The 17,781-nt window shown below is 42.5% G+C and overlaps 1 protein-coding gene across 1 annotated transcript in view; it reads right to left on the reverse strand.

Moving 5' to 3' along the window:
• Positions 1 to 858: 858 nt before the first annotated feature.
• Positions 859 to 17,781, reverse strand: part of astn1 (astrotactin 1) — a 616,195-nt gene continuing 599,272 nt past the window's right edge. Inside the window, exons 20-23 of the mRNA XM_034703125.1 lie at positions 17,315 to 17,450; positions 13,842 to 13,942; positions 12,707 to 12,890; positions 859 to 1,212 (exon numbers count right to left, since the gene is read on the reverse strand). Coding sequence (XP_034559016.1) covers positions 975 to 1,212; positions 12,707 to 12,890; positions 13,842 to 13,942; positions 17,315 to 17,450 — 659 coding nt within the window. The 3' untranslated portion in view covers positions 859 to 974. The remainder of the gene's footprint in view (positions 1,213 to 12,706; positions 12,891 to 13,841; positions 13,943 to 17,314; positions 17,451 to 17,781) is intronic.

Genomic DNA, 17,781 nt, shown 5'->3' on the forward strand with positions numbered 1-17,781 from the left:
TCTTCTTTTTTGATGGGGGGGGACTCAGTTTTTAGGTGCTGTGAAAATGAATAAATTCCATATAAAGCACTTCTAAACTTCTAAAATCATAAGTGATGCTAAAGAAGAGAACAGAACAGTCAGACTACAGACTTAATTCAAACGCAGTACGAAGTAGGCAATACCTAGTGCCTACTACATTAGTAGGTAGTATGTAGGAGGCTGTTTCAGAAACAGCCTAAGACTAATTGTGGATCCAAACCGGCAGAAAGGAGCAGGTTTATCCAGGACAAGACCTTTTATGCTTTAACAACCAGAACAAAGTATTTTACAGTCAGATTTTGAAACATACCAACCTCAAACTATAGGCAGATAGGTAACCCTTGATTAGTCAGTGAACTGTTCAATCCTGTGCATTCAGCTGCTTCACAGTAAATGGTAAACAGCAGCATTGCTACAGTGCTTGAACTCAGCAGCATTGGGAGGTTCAGTGCCCTGCTTGAGGACACTTCAGAAGATTCAGGGATTGAACCACAAACTTTGTCCTAATTTCTTTACTTTTGTTAACCTTACTTGATATCTCTCCAGAGATTATATGATGCTTTAAATCATGATCAATCAAGGAATGGATATTACCCATCCATCAATGAAATATCCTTTTATCATATATTATTATATTATTCATGAGGATGGACTAAAGCAAACTGTAGCTTTAAACACAGCAAAGGATTATCAAAGCCCCAGTTTATCAGATCTTCATCATGCATTAGAGATATTATTCCACTTGAATACATTTAGCAACAGATTAGGAAAGATTTAATGGCATTAGAAATAATGTCTAGGATCGCTTTTAAAAAAGAAAATGAAAAAACATCTAGCAAATGTGAAACCTGCATTTTAATAGGTTCTTTATCAGTTCTGACAGATCTCTTAAACTCCTGTACACATCGAGTTGAAGGCTCTGGATTATTGGATTATTGGATTATTGGATAATTCTACAACTCCTTGGGCTCGCCATAGTCATTATACATGACGGTGAGTGTCTGCTCGTCGCAGGCCTTGTGCACGTCCTGGCCCATGGCGGACCAGTTCAGCCCGAAGGTCTTGGTGTCGGTGTAACGACAGGACAGGAACTTGAGGGACATCCTGCGGAGGCCGATCTTGGGCTCCTGGAGGAGACCCTTACACCACGGGGAGAGTTCTTCCAACTGGGAGAGGATGAGGCCGGCCTTCCTGTTGGGACAGAGTGAAGAAAAAAGAAAGAAAGAAAGAAAGAAAGAAAGAAAGAAAGAAAGAAAGAAAGAAAGAAAGAAAGAAAGAAAGAAAGAAAGAAAGTAAGGGCATGTTTATAAAAACAGACAGAACACAGTTGCTAACATTGCCCAATCCTGTACCTGACAGCAGCCAGTCAGCCATCAGTAAACACAGTGAGCTTTGGGACACACTTGTGAACCCGAGGTGAGTTGGATACACTTCACTGTCCAGAGTTTATAAATCACTCTGTGGTGAAGCTGTAGCTCGACAATGACATCACTGTGCAACAAAACCTGAAACCAACCCATCCAGCACTTCTCCCTGTCTGCCTGTGCTCAGAGTAAGGTGCACTGTTACTGACACATTCCAACTCTGACCCAAAGCACACAGTGGCTGCTGAAGGTCTTTGGTAGGACTGATGGAAGAGAAACATTGGATCAATGGCTGACTGAAGGAATGAGTGGCCATGGTAAGTACAGAGCCGGTCCTGTGGAGCAGAACAGACTAATGAATGGCTGTCAGGGTGCAGAGAGTGAGCAAAGAAAGATGTTTGAAATTAACCTTTGGCCAAAACAGGCCAGCTGAAAAATAATCTCATTGGTAACATGATGCACAGAGCTCACATAAATACATCTCCCTGTGTGTAATAAATAACCATTAAGCCTGGTGCAGTCTGTTTGGCCTGTTTAGTGAAACCCTGTCAAGTGTTAGTCTAAAGTCTGAAAGTGGCAGCTGTAGATTTCATTCCTCCTCTGCAAACGCTCCCCGCCAAAGAAGCACTGTGTCCCTGTTCAGCCAAACCACAAGTCTGCTGGACGTACAACAGTCACAGCTCATTAAAGTGATGAACTGATGACACCTCAGAGCACCCAGGATACACATTCAGTACGCACCCTTAGAGAAAATTATAGAGCACGCTGACAGAAGAGACAAAGGGCATTTCAGCAGATCATCTCACAGGTCACAACACAAGGACGGTAATGATGCTCCACTGATCGTCATCATCGCTGGAGGCACTCACCTGGCTGACATGCCGCAGGCGTCATGCTGATGTGATGATGATGATGTTCATGCAAACAATGATGGAAAGATGAAGATCACAGCAACAGACAGGATGATAGGAGATGGTGGAGTCAAATTCAGTGACTGATAATGGTATGAATTACTTTACATTCAGATGATATCAGCTGTCAGGATTGTGTTGTATACATAAGTCAGTCTTTTTGTGTAAATTCAGTTAGAGATGTGCATTTTTGTAACATAAATAAAACTGTTACTACCTTAAAAGGATGACTTTACCCATATTACAAAATAACAAACTGCATTTCACAAAATAACTATGTACTTTTAATAACCCTGCTGTGTTAAATGCTTGATTCTGATTGGTCAAAACCCTATTGCAAAAGAAACTAACTCAACAAATCCTGGATAACATCTAAACTCCTCAAACTCAACAGTAAAAAGTCGGTTGTGGCCCCCAAGCCACTGCTCAGGAAGGTGGGAGATCTCCTCCTCCATGTGGATGGATGTTCCATCTCCCCATCTCCTGAAGTCCGCAACCTGGGTGTCATTCTTGACTCCACCCTCTCCTTCCATTCACACATCAAATCAGTCACAAAGTCTGCCTTCAATCACCTCAAGAACATCTCCCGGCTGCGTCCATCTCTCTCTGATTCAGTTGCCCAGACCCTCATCCACGCTTTCATTACCTCCCGGCTGGATTACTGCAATGGAGTCCTGTTCGGGGTACCCAGCAATGCCCTGGACAGACTCCATTACGTGCAGAACTCAGCTGCCAGGGTTCTCACACACACCCTGGCAGCACATCACCCCCACTCTCATTCACCTCCACTGGCTCCCTGTAAAGTACTGCATCACCTATAAGCTCCTCCTCCTCACCTACAAATCTCTGCATGCCCTTGCCCCCCAATACTGGCTGACCTCCTCCACCAACACACTCCATTCCGGAACCTAAGGTCTTCGGACCTGGGTCTCCTTTCCATCCCCCGGACTAAGCCGCAGACCTTTGGGGACAGAGCATTCAGTGTGGCAGCCCCCACTCTGTGGAACTCTCTCCCTCCTGATATCCGTAGCGCCCCAACCCTGGACACTTTTAAGAAAGCAGTCAAAACGCACCTTTTCCTCAAGGCCTTTCCCCATTAGATATCCCCACCTACCCCCTAAACCCCCTACCTGTGAATGGACCTTGGGTTTCTTGAAAGGCGCTATATAAATATCGGTTATTATTATTATTATTAACACACTTCAGATCAAATCAGTTTGCTGAAAGGAGTCCATTACATTTTCCCACTGCCTGTTGACATTTTCTTTATCAAACAAACACAACTTTTGATTAAAATAGTCAACAACACGATAGAAGAAATATGTCTTTTGAAACAGAAGTGATAACGTGCATTTCACTGGTTGGTTTCTGTATTTTAACCAAATTGAGCTCTTGCACATACTGATAGTCCAGAAGACACACACGCACACGCACACACACATACATACACTCAGGGTACTGTGTAGTCAGATAGCCCACAATGAGTGTCAATCCAGGACACCCCACCACAAATGTGAATATTGGCATGAGCAATTATACAAGCACTGCTCAAACCCAATCAGATATATCACTACAAAATGCCATGAATGGCACAGGAGCGGTCTGGATAGATTTTCAGCTCACTCTGGAGTCTGAACTCGCTCTTCCTGGATGAAACCGACTGTTTGAAATAAGTACTGAACTCGTGTGCTAAAGTCTCTGTGGAAAACCAATATCCGCTTGTCAAACGCCTGCTAAAATCATGTGTCTCTTTTTTTCCTCTTGATTTTGTTGATAGGCTGCAGCTCTTTCATGTTTTGAGCTTGAAGCTGGCACTCGCGATCACACTGTAATAACACCGACACTGTGTGGCCTGTGGCTTCTACACCGTTTCATCTCCTGCCTTTCACTGACTCCAGATCAACTGCTGCTCTGTAAACATATAGGACATGGTATCAACATATTTTCTGGTATGCTGTAATGTTATTTTTGGAAAATAAATGTATTCTGTGTCCCACAAAAGACCTCAATCCCTTTCAACTTGGCAAACAAACTCAGAGTAAAACATATTTCTTTGTTATTTTTGGCATTTCTTTGTAATTTGCAAACCATTTTACGCACAGAGATACATGAGAAGCAATATCCTCCTTGCAGCTGCTTTTCCAATTCAACTACTTTGTGTATTTTGAATGTTACATGTACATATGGATGCTCAGCAGGACAACATGCCTTTAGCAAACGCATGTCTACAGACACATTACAGCAGCTTCTCCAGCCTCAGTGTCGCTTCCTGCTCTGGAAACTTCACAGAAAGAAGGATTTTAATGATGTCAGCGTGTCTGCAGACAGGAGTGCTTGTGTTGGTACGGTGCTCCCCTGTACAGCCATTCATATCATTTTTCTGAAACCTCATTATGTACCCAATATTATACCACAGAATTCAGTGGTTTGAGGAGATGGGGGTATTTATTTGCCTTAAATAAAGAAAAAAAAGTGTGGTTTGTTATGCTTTCATTTTTTAGGAAAGCAGAGGAACGGCTCGCAGGTTACAAACAGCAACAGTTGTCACCATAAATCCTCATGCACATATAGGAGTGGAAAAAGTTCTTAAAAACACTGTGGGTACCATTTGAAAAAGAGTCCAGACCAAATGTCTGTGGAGTTTGACTTGACACACTCAAGCAGGCATGTAGATGCAAGTGTATATTCATATGTGACAGACTAAATACTAAAAGCTCACACTAAAGACACACATTTACATGACCAGGTACAGAGGCCTGTTCGTACACAAATGGTGATCAATACTCACTTTAACCTCCCTGTCCCATTGAAAGTTACTAACCATAGACTAGGCATGTCCAAAGTAAGGCCCGGGGGGGCACATAAATTAATCAAATTCTGAATCATCAGCACTGGGAATTCTGCAAGACGGTAATAAAGAAGAAACACAAGAACTCTTTAAGTTGACAGGTTTTCAAATGAATGTTTTTATCATAATGTAAAAATGTTCTTGATGAACACTAAAAGTTCAGAAGACACAAACGAGGACACAAGACAAGATCCAAATTATGAAATTGTTTAAAAAGGCTAAATTTGGTGCATAAAATTTGTTTAAAAATAATTATTTTGTTCTAAAAATGTTGCCTGCTGGTCAGAAAAGTCTTAAAAACAACATGAAAAAGAAGTGTGATGAAAAGATCGTGATCCTGCCATAGAAAAACAATGAGACAATATTTTTCCCACATTGCCCGACTCTAATGAAAGACATTTTCCTCCAGAAGAATATAAAGTTTGCCAATGTTTAAGTGGCTTGTGGAGAACTGAGGACTACCTAGTTACTGATTTATTGAGACAATTTTTTATTAAATAGAGTTCATATATAACTTTTATGATTACCAAGTCTCAGTAGGAACCACTGGCTCAGAGGTATTCTGACAACATCAAATGTGGCCCTCTTTGAAAAAAGTTTGGACACCCCTGCCATAGACCTTTCTGGAGTCCCTGAGCTCCCTTGTCTTTTAGGTTCCCCTGAGTCGCTGCCGTAGACGTCCTGCTGCTGTGGACGTTCCAGACTCCGGCGGCAACAGCTACCACTACTACTACTACTATCCATCTCATCACTATCATCTTTCTCTCTCTCTCTTATTCTCTTATTCTCCTCTATTCCTCTTTCCAACCTCAACTTGGTAGAGGCAGACATGAGTCTGGTCCTGCTGGAGGTTTCTGCCAGTTTAAGGAAGTTTGTCCTTACCACTGTAACTTGCTAAATGCTGCCAAGTGCTCTGCTCATGGTGGATTAAGATGAGATCAGACTGAGTCCAGTCTGTAAGATAGGACTGGATCTTATCCTGTCTTGATGTTGGGTCTTTCTTAATAATAGAACGTAGAGTACAGTCTAGACCTGCTCTGTTTGTAAAAGCATCTTGAGATAACATTTGTTGTAATTTGGCGCTATATAAATAAAGATAGATTGATTGATTGATTGATTTATGTCATTTCAGTACTACTGAGCAGTATACTAAGACTGGATGCAGACAGAGCAGCTCTTTGAAACTCTCTTTGTAAAGTCAAATGAGGTACTTTTATTGGTTAATCAAACTTAGAACAACCACCACTGACAATGCTATTGGGATATTTTAGCTAGGAATTTATATCAGATCGTGTAAATACTTTAACCATGTTTCTTTTCACATTTCTGCATCAAATAAACCAATAAATCACTGCCAGACAAAAAAGGCACCACAGCTTCGACTGTGTGTATTTTCGTCCTCTCTGGACTATAAAAAGTCCGAGAGCAGAGTAAACAGTCTGCTGTGATTATGCTCATGATTTCCTCCCAGATATTCCAACCATAACAATACTTATTACCACAAGCACTCCTCTGATTAGAGATACTGTAGTGTAAAAACAAAGAATACAGGAAAAAGTCAACAATTTAATAGTTCATCAAAGGGCACAGAGAACAACCAAGGACATGGTCAGAATTGAGACAGGGCCCGGGATGGAGGATTTTCTCTCAGCCAAGCCAAAACGTCTCGCCTTTTTTAAGTCAACAGCCAAGCAGCGTGTCTAAAATGATGGGTGCTCCCCTGGTGACGACAGGGTCTGGCCCACGGGGAGAAGAAGTGTCAAGCCTTGGAGAGATGGCTTTTCTGTGAGTTTATGGTTCGAGTTAAAACGTCACGCGATGTTGCATGAAAAGGGAAACAAAAATGTCCTCCGCAGGATGCCAAACAGTCTCGTCAGTGAGACCCGATACGTTTCTAAAAACAGCGGATCTGAATATCTGCTGCCACAAGAAAGATAAAGCCACATTTGTTCATTCATTTGTTTCCAGATATTGCTTACTTGGCTGATAGGAGTTTACATTGAGTCAGAGCCTGAGCTGGGCTCTTGTTATCTGTATTTTGACTAGCTAATGAAAATCCAGTTTATTCGGTCCTTATTGTTTGTGACGGGGAGCGAAGGAGTCCTCTGCATTAAAACATTGAGCTGATTAGAGAGGATGAAACCGTGTCTGAGGTCTGCACATGTAGAGTGTGTGGAGCGTGCATGTGTGTTGGTGCTGAAGGGGAGCCTGTCTGCTCTCTTGTTTACTGCTGGCGGTACCACAGATGTGTTGTTTGGGTGGAGGAATATTCATTCTCAAGTGGCCAGAGAAACTGTCATTTAAGAAGAAACGAAGGACTGCCCGGTCTCTGGGCTTATTTCATTTCAAAGATTAATACTTCGATATTTGCTTTTGAGATTTATACCATTAGTAGTGCTAAGGAGCTGGTTTTCTATAAGTGGGTCCCTGAATAGACATTCCCAATGATGCCCTGACACTCAACTCATCAACAGGCGTAGGTGATATGAGGACTTTTGTTTTGAGGACTTCTGTTTTTGGAATTGTCTACCAGTCAGGGTCTGGGAGGCAGACGCCCTCTCCACTTTTAAGAGTAGGCTTAAAACTTTCCTTTTATGATAAAGCTTATAGTTAGAGCTGGATCAGGCTTGGACCAGCTCTTAGTTATGCTGCCATAGGCTTAGACTGCCGGGGGGAACTGGCGCACTGACACACTGGGATCCTATCTCACCCCCTTCCCCCATAGACCTTTCTGGAGTCCCTGAGCTCCCTTGTCTCGTAGGTTCCTCTGAGCTGCTGTAGGCATCCTCCTGCTGTGGGCGTTCTGGACTCAAGCTGATACAGACGTGCTGGACTCCAGCGGCAACAGCTTCTACTACTCGTCTCATCACTATCACCGCTCCCTCTCTATCCCTCTTTCAAGACCCAACTTGGTCTCAGCAGATGGCTGTCTAACATGAGTCTGGTTCTGCTGGAGGTTTCTGCCTGTTAAAAGGAAGTTTTTCCTCGCCACTGTAACTAGCTAAATACTGCGATGTGCAATGCTCAAGGTGGGGTAAGACTGAGTCTTACCCTGTCTTGAAGTTGGGTCTCTGTTCATAATTTGACATAGAGTGGTCTAGACCTCTTATGTTTGTAAAAGCGTCTTGAGATAACGTTTGTTGTGATTTGGCGGTATACAAATGAAGATTGACTGATTGATTGATTGACTGATTGATTGATTGATTGATTGATTGATTGATTGATTGATTGATTGATTGATTGATTGATTGATTGATTGATTGATTGATTGATTGATTGAGTGGACGTAGCCACCATGACGACACTCTGGATTGTAGACTACCCTTTGAAGCCGTTTGGACCGTCAACAGCTTGTTCTTTGGAGCCTTATGGACCATATTGGCAAAACTTGGTTGATATTTTGTTAAGATTTGTTGACGGGCCAATCGTGGTAACAACTTTTCAGTCGTAGGTAGCTTTGGCTATATGAAACCTGGATTTAACGTATCTTAAGTTTCACTCTCGATTCTCGACAGTGATTCAAAAGAAACCACAAAACATACAAATAAAAACTTCCAACTGAGACTGTAGTAAAATGTTTAGTGAGGTTATAAAGGTTTAGTGAGACTGGGTCACTTTTTAATATGCTTACATACATTAGGACTTCTTTTTGGGAAAAATTGCAGTCACCTCCTGATGGCAACTGAAAATAATGACAGAAAAAAAATGACTGTGCCTTAAATACTGATGCCATGGCCAAATTCCACCAGATCTGTATCCGGTCTATCTCCAATCCGTCACAGCACCTGATCTGATAGTTTTATATTCTAGTTAATGTGTTAACTTCCACTGGATCCGCTCCATTGAGTTCCGTCTCCGTCTTTGTACTTGTAGGCAATTAAAAGAAGAGGAATAGATTAGGGACACGAGCAAGATGGAGATGTCTCATGGCAGTATCATGAGAAACAGGTTATCATCATCACTGCTCATCCCTTATGTTTAGCAGTCTGTGATACTTTGTACCAATAATCTACTGGCTTAGAACAATGAGGCTAGAGTCTCTGTCCTGATATGACCAGAGTGTGCTCAGCAAACATACAAATCTGATCTAGTTTTAAACGTTAATGTGAGAGTCAACTGAATGCCAATGGTCAGAATGATCTGAGGTGCTTTTGCAGACACCCGCCAACATCAATACAGGGTGCGCAAAAAAGTCAGGCCTGAACCTTATTTTGGCTTTCTAAAAATGATATCAGTAGTATTTTGGTCCTGGCGTCAGTGCAGCAGTTTATCTGCAGCATTTGTTTTTCCCAGCGGAGGGATAACATCAGAGAAACAAAGTGTTTGATGCCGTGGGGAAGTTGTCAGCACACTTGGTCACACAGCGGTGGAGCTGTGAGGCCATTAACCTCTCTGCCTGCATGCTTGCTGGGTAACAATACGCAGCACACAAAGCTGCAGTTCAGGTAGAGACTTTCCTCACACCAAACCAGAGACATAGGAAAGTGTAATGTTCGTTTGATGACTTGGCCAAACAAAACATGTTTATACTTCCTTACCCCTGTTGCCAGGCCTCAACTTGAATGCACTTCTCTTCTGCTTTTCCAGCTCTGAGGTGCCTTTATTACCATTAATCACCCCTCCCTTTAACTAAATTGGGGGCTGTTAATCTAAGTGTATTTTAATGGAACACTTCAGAAGCAACTCCCTCAATTACATCAACTCTTTCCAGCACAGTCCCTATTAAGAGCAACCTTTCATTAAGGGGCGGAGGAGCCCACAGACAGAGCGAGAAACTGGGAGAATTAGGGGAGCCTCGGCTAATCAGTTTCACCTGCTGATGTAGTACAGACTGCCATTTATACGCGTATTTTATGTTGGACACATGGATCTGTTTATGAAGCATCCAGCTAAAATTTTGTGATCCGTAGTTTGGGGGGAAATCAGGGCCCTCCTAGGCTGTGTGTAACTAAATGGTCGGTGATGTCACAGAGGTTAGGCTTTCACTTTGAATGATGTTCACCTGTAACTCTAATTCACAGAAACAACTGCCCTGAATCAAAGACAGCACTTCTGAGGCTTGGAGCGAAACATCTGCCTGTGTTTGAGAACCAAAACACAAGTCAGACTCTGGCATGCTTTGAGAGGGCTGGAGATTTGTTTGTTCGAGCCACTGTGGGATGTGTTTGACTTTGTCCTGGGTAAAAAAAGCATTTCATGATATGTAAGACATAGAGTATCAGAAGACGTACCTTTATTTGAGTTATGATTTAATCAGGAAACGTAACATTTGTAGGAAGCATCTAAGAGTATAAGGGATTGTGAGTGAGGCTCATGATTTGCTGTAAGCATGAGAATAGTTTGCCCGAAAGCCTGGTTGACACTCCTGCATTGACCCTACACAGCACTGGCTGATGCAGACGTGAGCACTACATATTTGTGCGTCAATGTGTCTGTGTTGCACAGCAATACTCTTGAGGCTAGTGTGGTCTCTATAATAGTCAGGTCACCTTTTTTCTGGCCCCGCTAAGATCTCTGTTTACTTCTTCACAGCAATTCCAAATGTATCATGATCATTTAGAGTTGATACGTGTTGCTGTTTATCATACAGCAATGATTACAGGGGAGAATAGAGGAGACATAGGAGGAGATTAAATGCACGGCCGATGTACGGCTGAAGTATGGCGAATCCAGAAGTGCGGTAAATGCACCGTTGAGTGGACCAATCACAGGGCTTGCGGTCTGTGTTGATTTGACGCGTAGTTACATTTCGGAGGAGGTGCGTGTCGGCTTCGTGTGTAGTCCGCTGCATAGGTTACACAACTACCTACACAGCGACCTACGGCGTGGGATATGCTGTCGATTCAACGCAGGAGTATAAACCAGGCTTAAGAGGTGAAGGGTGAGATGATCACAAATAGAGCATATCTTTTAAAGTTTTTTTTTTGGTCTTTTGCCTTTATTCCATAGGACAGCTGAAGAGAGACCGGACATATGGGGAGTAGAGAGCGGGGAAAGACGTGCAGGAAACGGTCGACTGGTCGGGAATTGAACCGCGACTCCTGCCACGAGGACTGTAGCCTCTGTATGTGGGGCGCTTAGACCGCTAGGCCACTAGTGCCCCACAGAGCACATCTTTAATGACTCTAGTCCGACGTGTGTCATGTGAATTAAGTTGTTTTGATCTTCAAAATGCTGAACGAATAGAACTGCTAAAGTCTGTTGCACTCAAAGTGGTGCTGTACCAAAACACAGACTCATCTAGTCACTTTTCCTCACTCTTTTTTTTTTTAAGTTATATTTTTTTTGGCCTCTTTGCCTTTATTTTATAGGACAGCTGAAGAGAGACAGAGGGGAGTAGAGAGCGGGGGAAGACGTGCAGGAAATGGTCGGCCGGCCAGGAGAAACCGGCAACCCCTGCGACGAGGACTGTAGCCTCTGTACGTGGGGCGCTCAGACCGCTAGGCCACCAGCGCCCCTATTCCTCACTCTTGCAGACAGTATGTAGCTATCTAGCATTATCATTTGGAAAAGGTCAGTATCAATTGTACAAGTTCAACCCAACAGGTTGCTCTTCCTCAGTGGAATGTCAGCTTATGGAGGAAGGCATGCACACGCAAAACTCTGCAGTGACTGAAAACAGTTGAGCAACTGGAGATGGGTGAGCAAGGGAGCGTTTTAATCCAGAATCAGACCTTACATATTCCTAAATACTCCCGTTTCTACTCACTGTACCTTTAAATCAATATGACATATTTGAAGTTGAAGATGGGTCTACTCCTGGATCTTCAAGATGAGAGTAGATCTAATAATATGATAATTCAACTAGCAGTGAGATGATGGTTTCTGCAGTTTGGAGGGGAAATATCTAATTCTTAACTTTTCACTAAAAACAGAGAGCAGCAGCGTCTCAATCTGCAGGGATTAGTTTGGGAAGTGAGAGGCTGCCTGTTAAAGTCCCACAGACTAAGACTAGCTGGTCGCTGGAGAGGTGCCAGTTCACTTCCTGGGCACTGCAGGAACGTCGTTGAGCAAGGCAGGGAACCCCCGACGCCCATCTGTGTACGGCTCCCTCGCTTTGACATCTCTCTGTGAATGCATGTCTATGGTATCCTGTTTGTGCATGTGGCTGACCCATCACCCTAATGACTGTCAGGAACTGGGCTAACGACTGCCAGGAGGCACTGAAAGACTGTCAGGTGATAGGAGAACGACTGCCAGGAACTAGACTAACGTCCCTACTTAGGACCCTTTTATGACTCCTGGACACACCCACGACTGTTAGAGGCTTATATTTTCTAGCTCTTCGCCAGTCTGGTCAGAACTGAAGAAGCCTTTCGGAGGAGAGGTGAAACATCTTCAAGAATTTCTACCAGTCCAGTTGCCTTACAGATCAAGCTTTGGGCTGTGTGTAATCATTTCCCATCAGGGTTTATCCATGAGTTAAAAAAAGTCAACACAACAACGTAAATGTTATCATCAGCATCCTCCAAAGTGACATATCCTTTGTTTCACCTTTCAGAGCTCTGGCAGGGAAGCATTTCACTTTTAGAGCTTTGATAGAGTCTAAACATCAACTGTACCTGGGTCCTAGCTCATCCTCACACCTCCAGGTGAATTCTCCAAAGCTCTCGTAGCGCTGGTTGTAGTGGTAGAGCACACGGTGGAGCGTGGGAGCACCCAGGTCCATCAGAGTGTTGTAGGCTGTCTGCTGCTCTTTCCCACTGGTGTAACCGTTGAACAGGTTGTAGATCTTATCAGATATTTCTGCAACGATAAGCACAATCAGAAGTCAGAAACTCTCAGAAACTTTGAATGGAGGAGTACTTTCACAGTGACAACACAAATGGAGAGTTGCCTTTTGACTTTCATTGAGTAATAACACATGAAGGAACAAAGCAGCAAATCATCACAACTAGAAACTTTTTTCACATTTCCACTCTAAAATTATCGCCGACTCTCGGAAGACATTCTGATTTTACTTCTGTGAATCGAGTCGTTGAGTGATTCTTGCAGCTCGGGGAAAAAGGAAAATGTTATGCCCTTTTCTATTTGTGTTCAATTTGCAGCCAACTGTCATTCGATTATTAAAACAGATGTCATTTTACAGGCAAATTCTCATATCACTTACATTTCAAAATGAACAAATCACTAATATATCTCTTGAAAGTCAACAATGTTTTTTTTAAAAAGGGAAATAATTCACCTGTCTGAGATCAGAATGCCAATAAAATATGTAAGACAGAGGCACAGAGTGGAAGTATTGCATTTCACATCAGGCATGTGTTTTTGGGCATTAAAGTGAAGAGTCAAAGCCAGTTCTATCACAGTCCACTGACTGGAGCTTGTTTAAAACAGCCGATTCAAATCAACAAAGTGTCATCTGTGCATCTCTGCAGGGAGCGGCCACATGATTTGAATTCTACATGTGTTATGTCATTTCTTAAATACATAGAATAAACATGTTTTTTATAGTGAGTGTCTTCAGGAGCCTTCTTTATCTGTGAGTAGTTTTACAACCAGCCTTATGAACAGATATCAAATAACTAGAATAACACATATTTCAACTCAATCTCACTTTACCTTTTATTGCTTTTCTGACTGTAACCCTTAAATTCAATGACAAATGGATCATGGAGCTCATCGGTATGAGCCACCTGCGATCCCTCCTGCAAGATGATTCACCTCTCTGACCTCACACTGTGTCTCTCTCCTCACCTTGTGCTTTGACGTCATCCACAGTGGGACATGGGGTTTTGATGGTGACCTCACTTGGACTGGAACGGCGCCCTGTGTTGTCTACCGCCCACAGCCGGAACCTGGACACAAACAAACGCAGACACAGGAATGAGATTGATAATAAAAAACCTGCGTGAGACTGAGGGTGATGAATAATTTCCTCAGTCAAATCATCCCATAAAACCTCAAACAGTCATTCAAGTGTTCCAGTAATGCTAATTTATGGTACCAATAACTAAACAGATGCACAAATCTGGCTGCTGCTGCCTGTGATTAATCTGCTGATACAAATTATAAGACTCTTATTATTGTACACCTGCGTTATTAATCTCTCACTTGTACCAGACTGATCATGAGCCTTTTCCTCCAGAGCTAATAATCTGTCATTTCACTGAATGAATATCACCACCTAGTGAGGAAAGCACAAACTGCAGCCACCTGCAGCACCAAGCGCTGGAGTAGCCACACAAACAGTCACAGATGGTAGACATCTCAAGAAAAGACAGCTCTCAAGTACTTTTAACCTTCAACCTGTAGATGTATTATTTAAAGTGCATTAAGAGGCTTAGAGGAAGACAGACATGCATGCTCGATCATGTGAATGAACAAATGAACACCTTTTCAACACGTCTTCAGAGACCTTGGCTGCAGTAGTACAGTTTGTTTTCTGTGTCATGCTTACATAATATAACATGAACCATACATTTTCCCCCTTACAGAGCCTGATCCCCAGCTCTGTAAGGCCCCCTGTCTGTAAGGAAGATATATGGAGTGAGTGGCACCCCGAAGGGTGAGCAGAGGCCTGGGCTCAGAGAGATGAATGAGCTGCCAGAAAGGAGAGAGAGAGAGAGCAAGAGAGCGAGAGAGCCCTGCTGATGCTGGGATTAAAAGGCTATACGCTCCGCTCACTCAGCACACATACATGAAGAGGTTCCATCATCAGGCCTCCTGCCCCTTTTTTCCCTCTCTTTTTTGTTTTGCTCTTACTTCTTCCCTCCATCTCTCCCTTCTTTTCTTTTTTCCGTCTAACCTAAAATTTGTCTCAGCTTATCCTTTTTTTTTCTCTCAGCCTTCCTCTGCTTTTTTTTTTCCTCTTCGAGAAGTGTGTGTGGCTTTTCCTCTGGCAGGCCTCTCTGTGAGATAAATGTCAGCATGTGTATGAGAGCATCTGACTATTAGCTGTATGAAATGAGCTACTAGATCTTGATTAGTCCTGAAGCAGATCTCACATGTATCTGAGCGTCACATATACAATTTAGTTTGTTTCATTGCCTTTGAATTTAGTTTTTCTTCTTTTTGGGGACTAGAACTTTGCCCTGACCTTAACCCTCAACATCCCAAATGTCTTTTGAAACTCAACATAAAACTTAACCCTGCTGTGGAAGTGAACTTGCTCTGTTCCAAAGCGATGTTTTGTCCATGAAGTTCAAGTCAGCCTATATTTCACCTACTGACCTGGTTTAGCTTGTCAGAGCAAACTTTTCATTACTCAGATTATTTGGGGTTACTGTAGGATAACACATAAACTCAAATGAGCTCAGATTATTGTATGCTGAGGTAAACAAGGGACAATGGATGTAGGAATTCAAATAATTTGAGCTTTGATTAAAACAGAAGTGTGAATCAAAGCAACCTTGCACTACCTGTGCTCACACATAAAAGCCTAGACTTGTTGCATCTTACCATTCACTTCTATTCGTTCAGTTGAGCTTAAATCAAATCTCAGATTTAACTAGCACCAAACCCTCCAAACAAAAATAATGGTGCTTGCTTTTGGTCAGCATCTAAAGACGTTGGGGCTTACCATTTGTTTTACAGGTCATACAAGTTAAAAAAGCTACATGCATTGAATATACCAACTTGAAAGTGTGACACCACAGATGTTTGACAGAATCACAGACATAGCTTGGGTATTAAATAACCGTATTTTAGCCAAGCTGCATCCTCAATTGTTAAAAATAAGGACTGTGAAAAAGCTGGGGTGATGGTTTGGACTAGTGGTTAGGTTACTCGCCCCATGTACAGAGGCTGCAGTCCTCAAGTGGGCTTGATTTGAGCCTGCAGCCCTGTCCTGCATTCTTCTGCCCACTCCATCTCTTGGTTTCTCCCCGCTCTATTCACTGTCCTATCTTCTCTAAATTAAAGCTGCTGTTGGTAGTTGTGATATAAACATCAGTTTGGAGAGAGATTTCAAATGTCAACACTACCCCACCCCACCAAATTTCCTCTACTTCTTGTGCTTGTTCTGAGAAGAAGTAGTGCCAGACTTCCCAGATATTCAGGACAACCTAATAAGGGCCGCCACTCGACCAATCGGGACAGATGGTTGAAGAGTAGCTCTGATTGGTTGGTGATAACGGGAGCAAAGGGGAATGATAACATTGCTTGATACAAAGGCATTGAAAAACACAGAGATTTTGGGCATTATCTCAAATTACTTCAATTACTAATGAGTACCGATGGGTATTATGATTTTTTTTCCAAACCCAGCAGAAAAAAAGGATAGTTTTTTACCACATTCCTACCAACTGCACCTTTAAGGAATAAAACCTTAAAAAAATAACTTGAAAAAAGTGACAAAGGTGCAGTGTCCACTGGAGTCAGCCATTCGAAACTGCCAATCTTCACAGCAGTAATAAATGTTTCCAGCCTGGTTCAAAAAATGGTTTTGGTCTGAATCAGAACTTTAGTAATTCAAACTCAACATACAGTGGGTGAATTATCTTCTCACTCACTGGTTTTGAAGATTATGGTTTGTAGTTTGCATAAGCAGGCAAAATTAGCTGACTTGACTGACAAGGCCTGCCTCAACTCTGCCTCATAACCTCTTGTTTGTATTATCAGTATGGCAGCTGCCACCGTTGGGCTAAAGAGCTCCAATTCAGGAAATTGGTCACATCAACTATGTCAATGTTTAATTTAGATTTTAGCTGCTACAGCTGCATTTCCCAGGCTTAGTGCTAATCCTGCAGGTAAACTGTTTGAGAAGTTTGTTTAAAAGATATAAGCAAACTTCACAGGTTTTATTCTGACAGGAAATGATGCAATCTGTGCAACATAAGATGTCAATCAGACTTGACTTTGAAATGACACTGTGTATAAACGAACCAGAGAGAAAAGACAATGTTTTTCCAAAGATGATTTTTTTGTTTGTTCTCTCTGGAGCTGTCTCACCACAATACAATTACCCTAATCTCCTCCAGCTGTGAGGAGCTCCTCTATTTCCTCACACAATGCATTCTGGGAAAATAGGATACATGAGCAGTAAACTCAAAAATCAAGTGCTTTGCATGTGCATACAACATTTTCTGAGTGTAGTTGTAGTTGATGAAGCTAAGCAGGGATTGGTTTTCACTTTAAACACAGTGGAGGAGCTTCTTCATCCTGATCGACATGACGCCTGGGTCAGTTTGTGAGAGTTCATGTCCATGACATGAAAGTGGGTAACTTACATGTATGTGGTGTCGGGCTCCAGGCAGCGGATGATCATGCTGATGGACGAGGAGAGGAGGTTGGGGATGTCGCCCAGCATCACACATGGAGACCTGGCACCGGACAAGATGTCGTCCACAAAACTCAAAAGGGTTTCTGTGACAAGAAGAGACATTTGTGTCGTCATAATTCATCCAGGGTTTCAGTTCTGTTCTGTTTTTCCAATCATGTCTCATTCAGTTTCACTTTTTCTTTGCATGCTTTCTGCTGCATACATCTACTTTAAACCAAATCATTGTACCTTGACTGGCAAGCTCATTGGACTTTAAGCTTTGAACCTGTTTTTGAATAACATAGAGGTAGGATAAGGACAAGCCTACATAACATCCCCTTGGGCCAAACAGAGTACATACAGTACAACATCATGCCTGTTATGTCTACTTTGGAAGCTCAGATTAATGTAATTTGACATTGACGTAGCTCTCTG

The sequence above is a fragment of the Notolabrus celidotus genome, chromosome 15, assembly GCF_009762535.1.
Source record: "Notolabrus celidotus isolate fNotCel1 chromosome 15, fNotCel1.pri, whole genome shotgun sequence".
Classification (NCBI taxonomy): domain Eukaryota; kingdom Metazoa; phylum Chordata; class Actinopteri; order Labriformes; family Labridae; genus Notolabrus; species Notolabrus celidotus.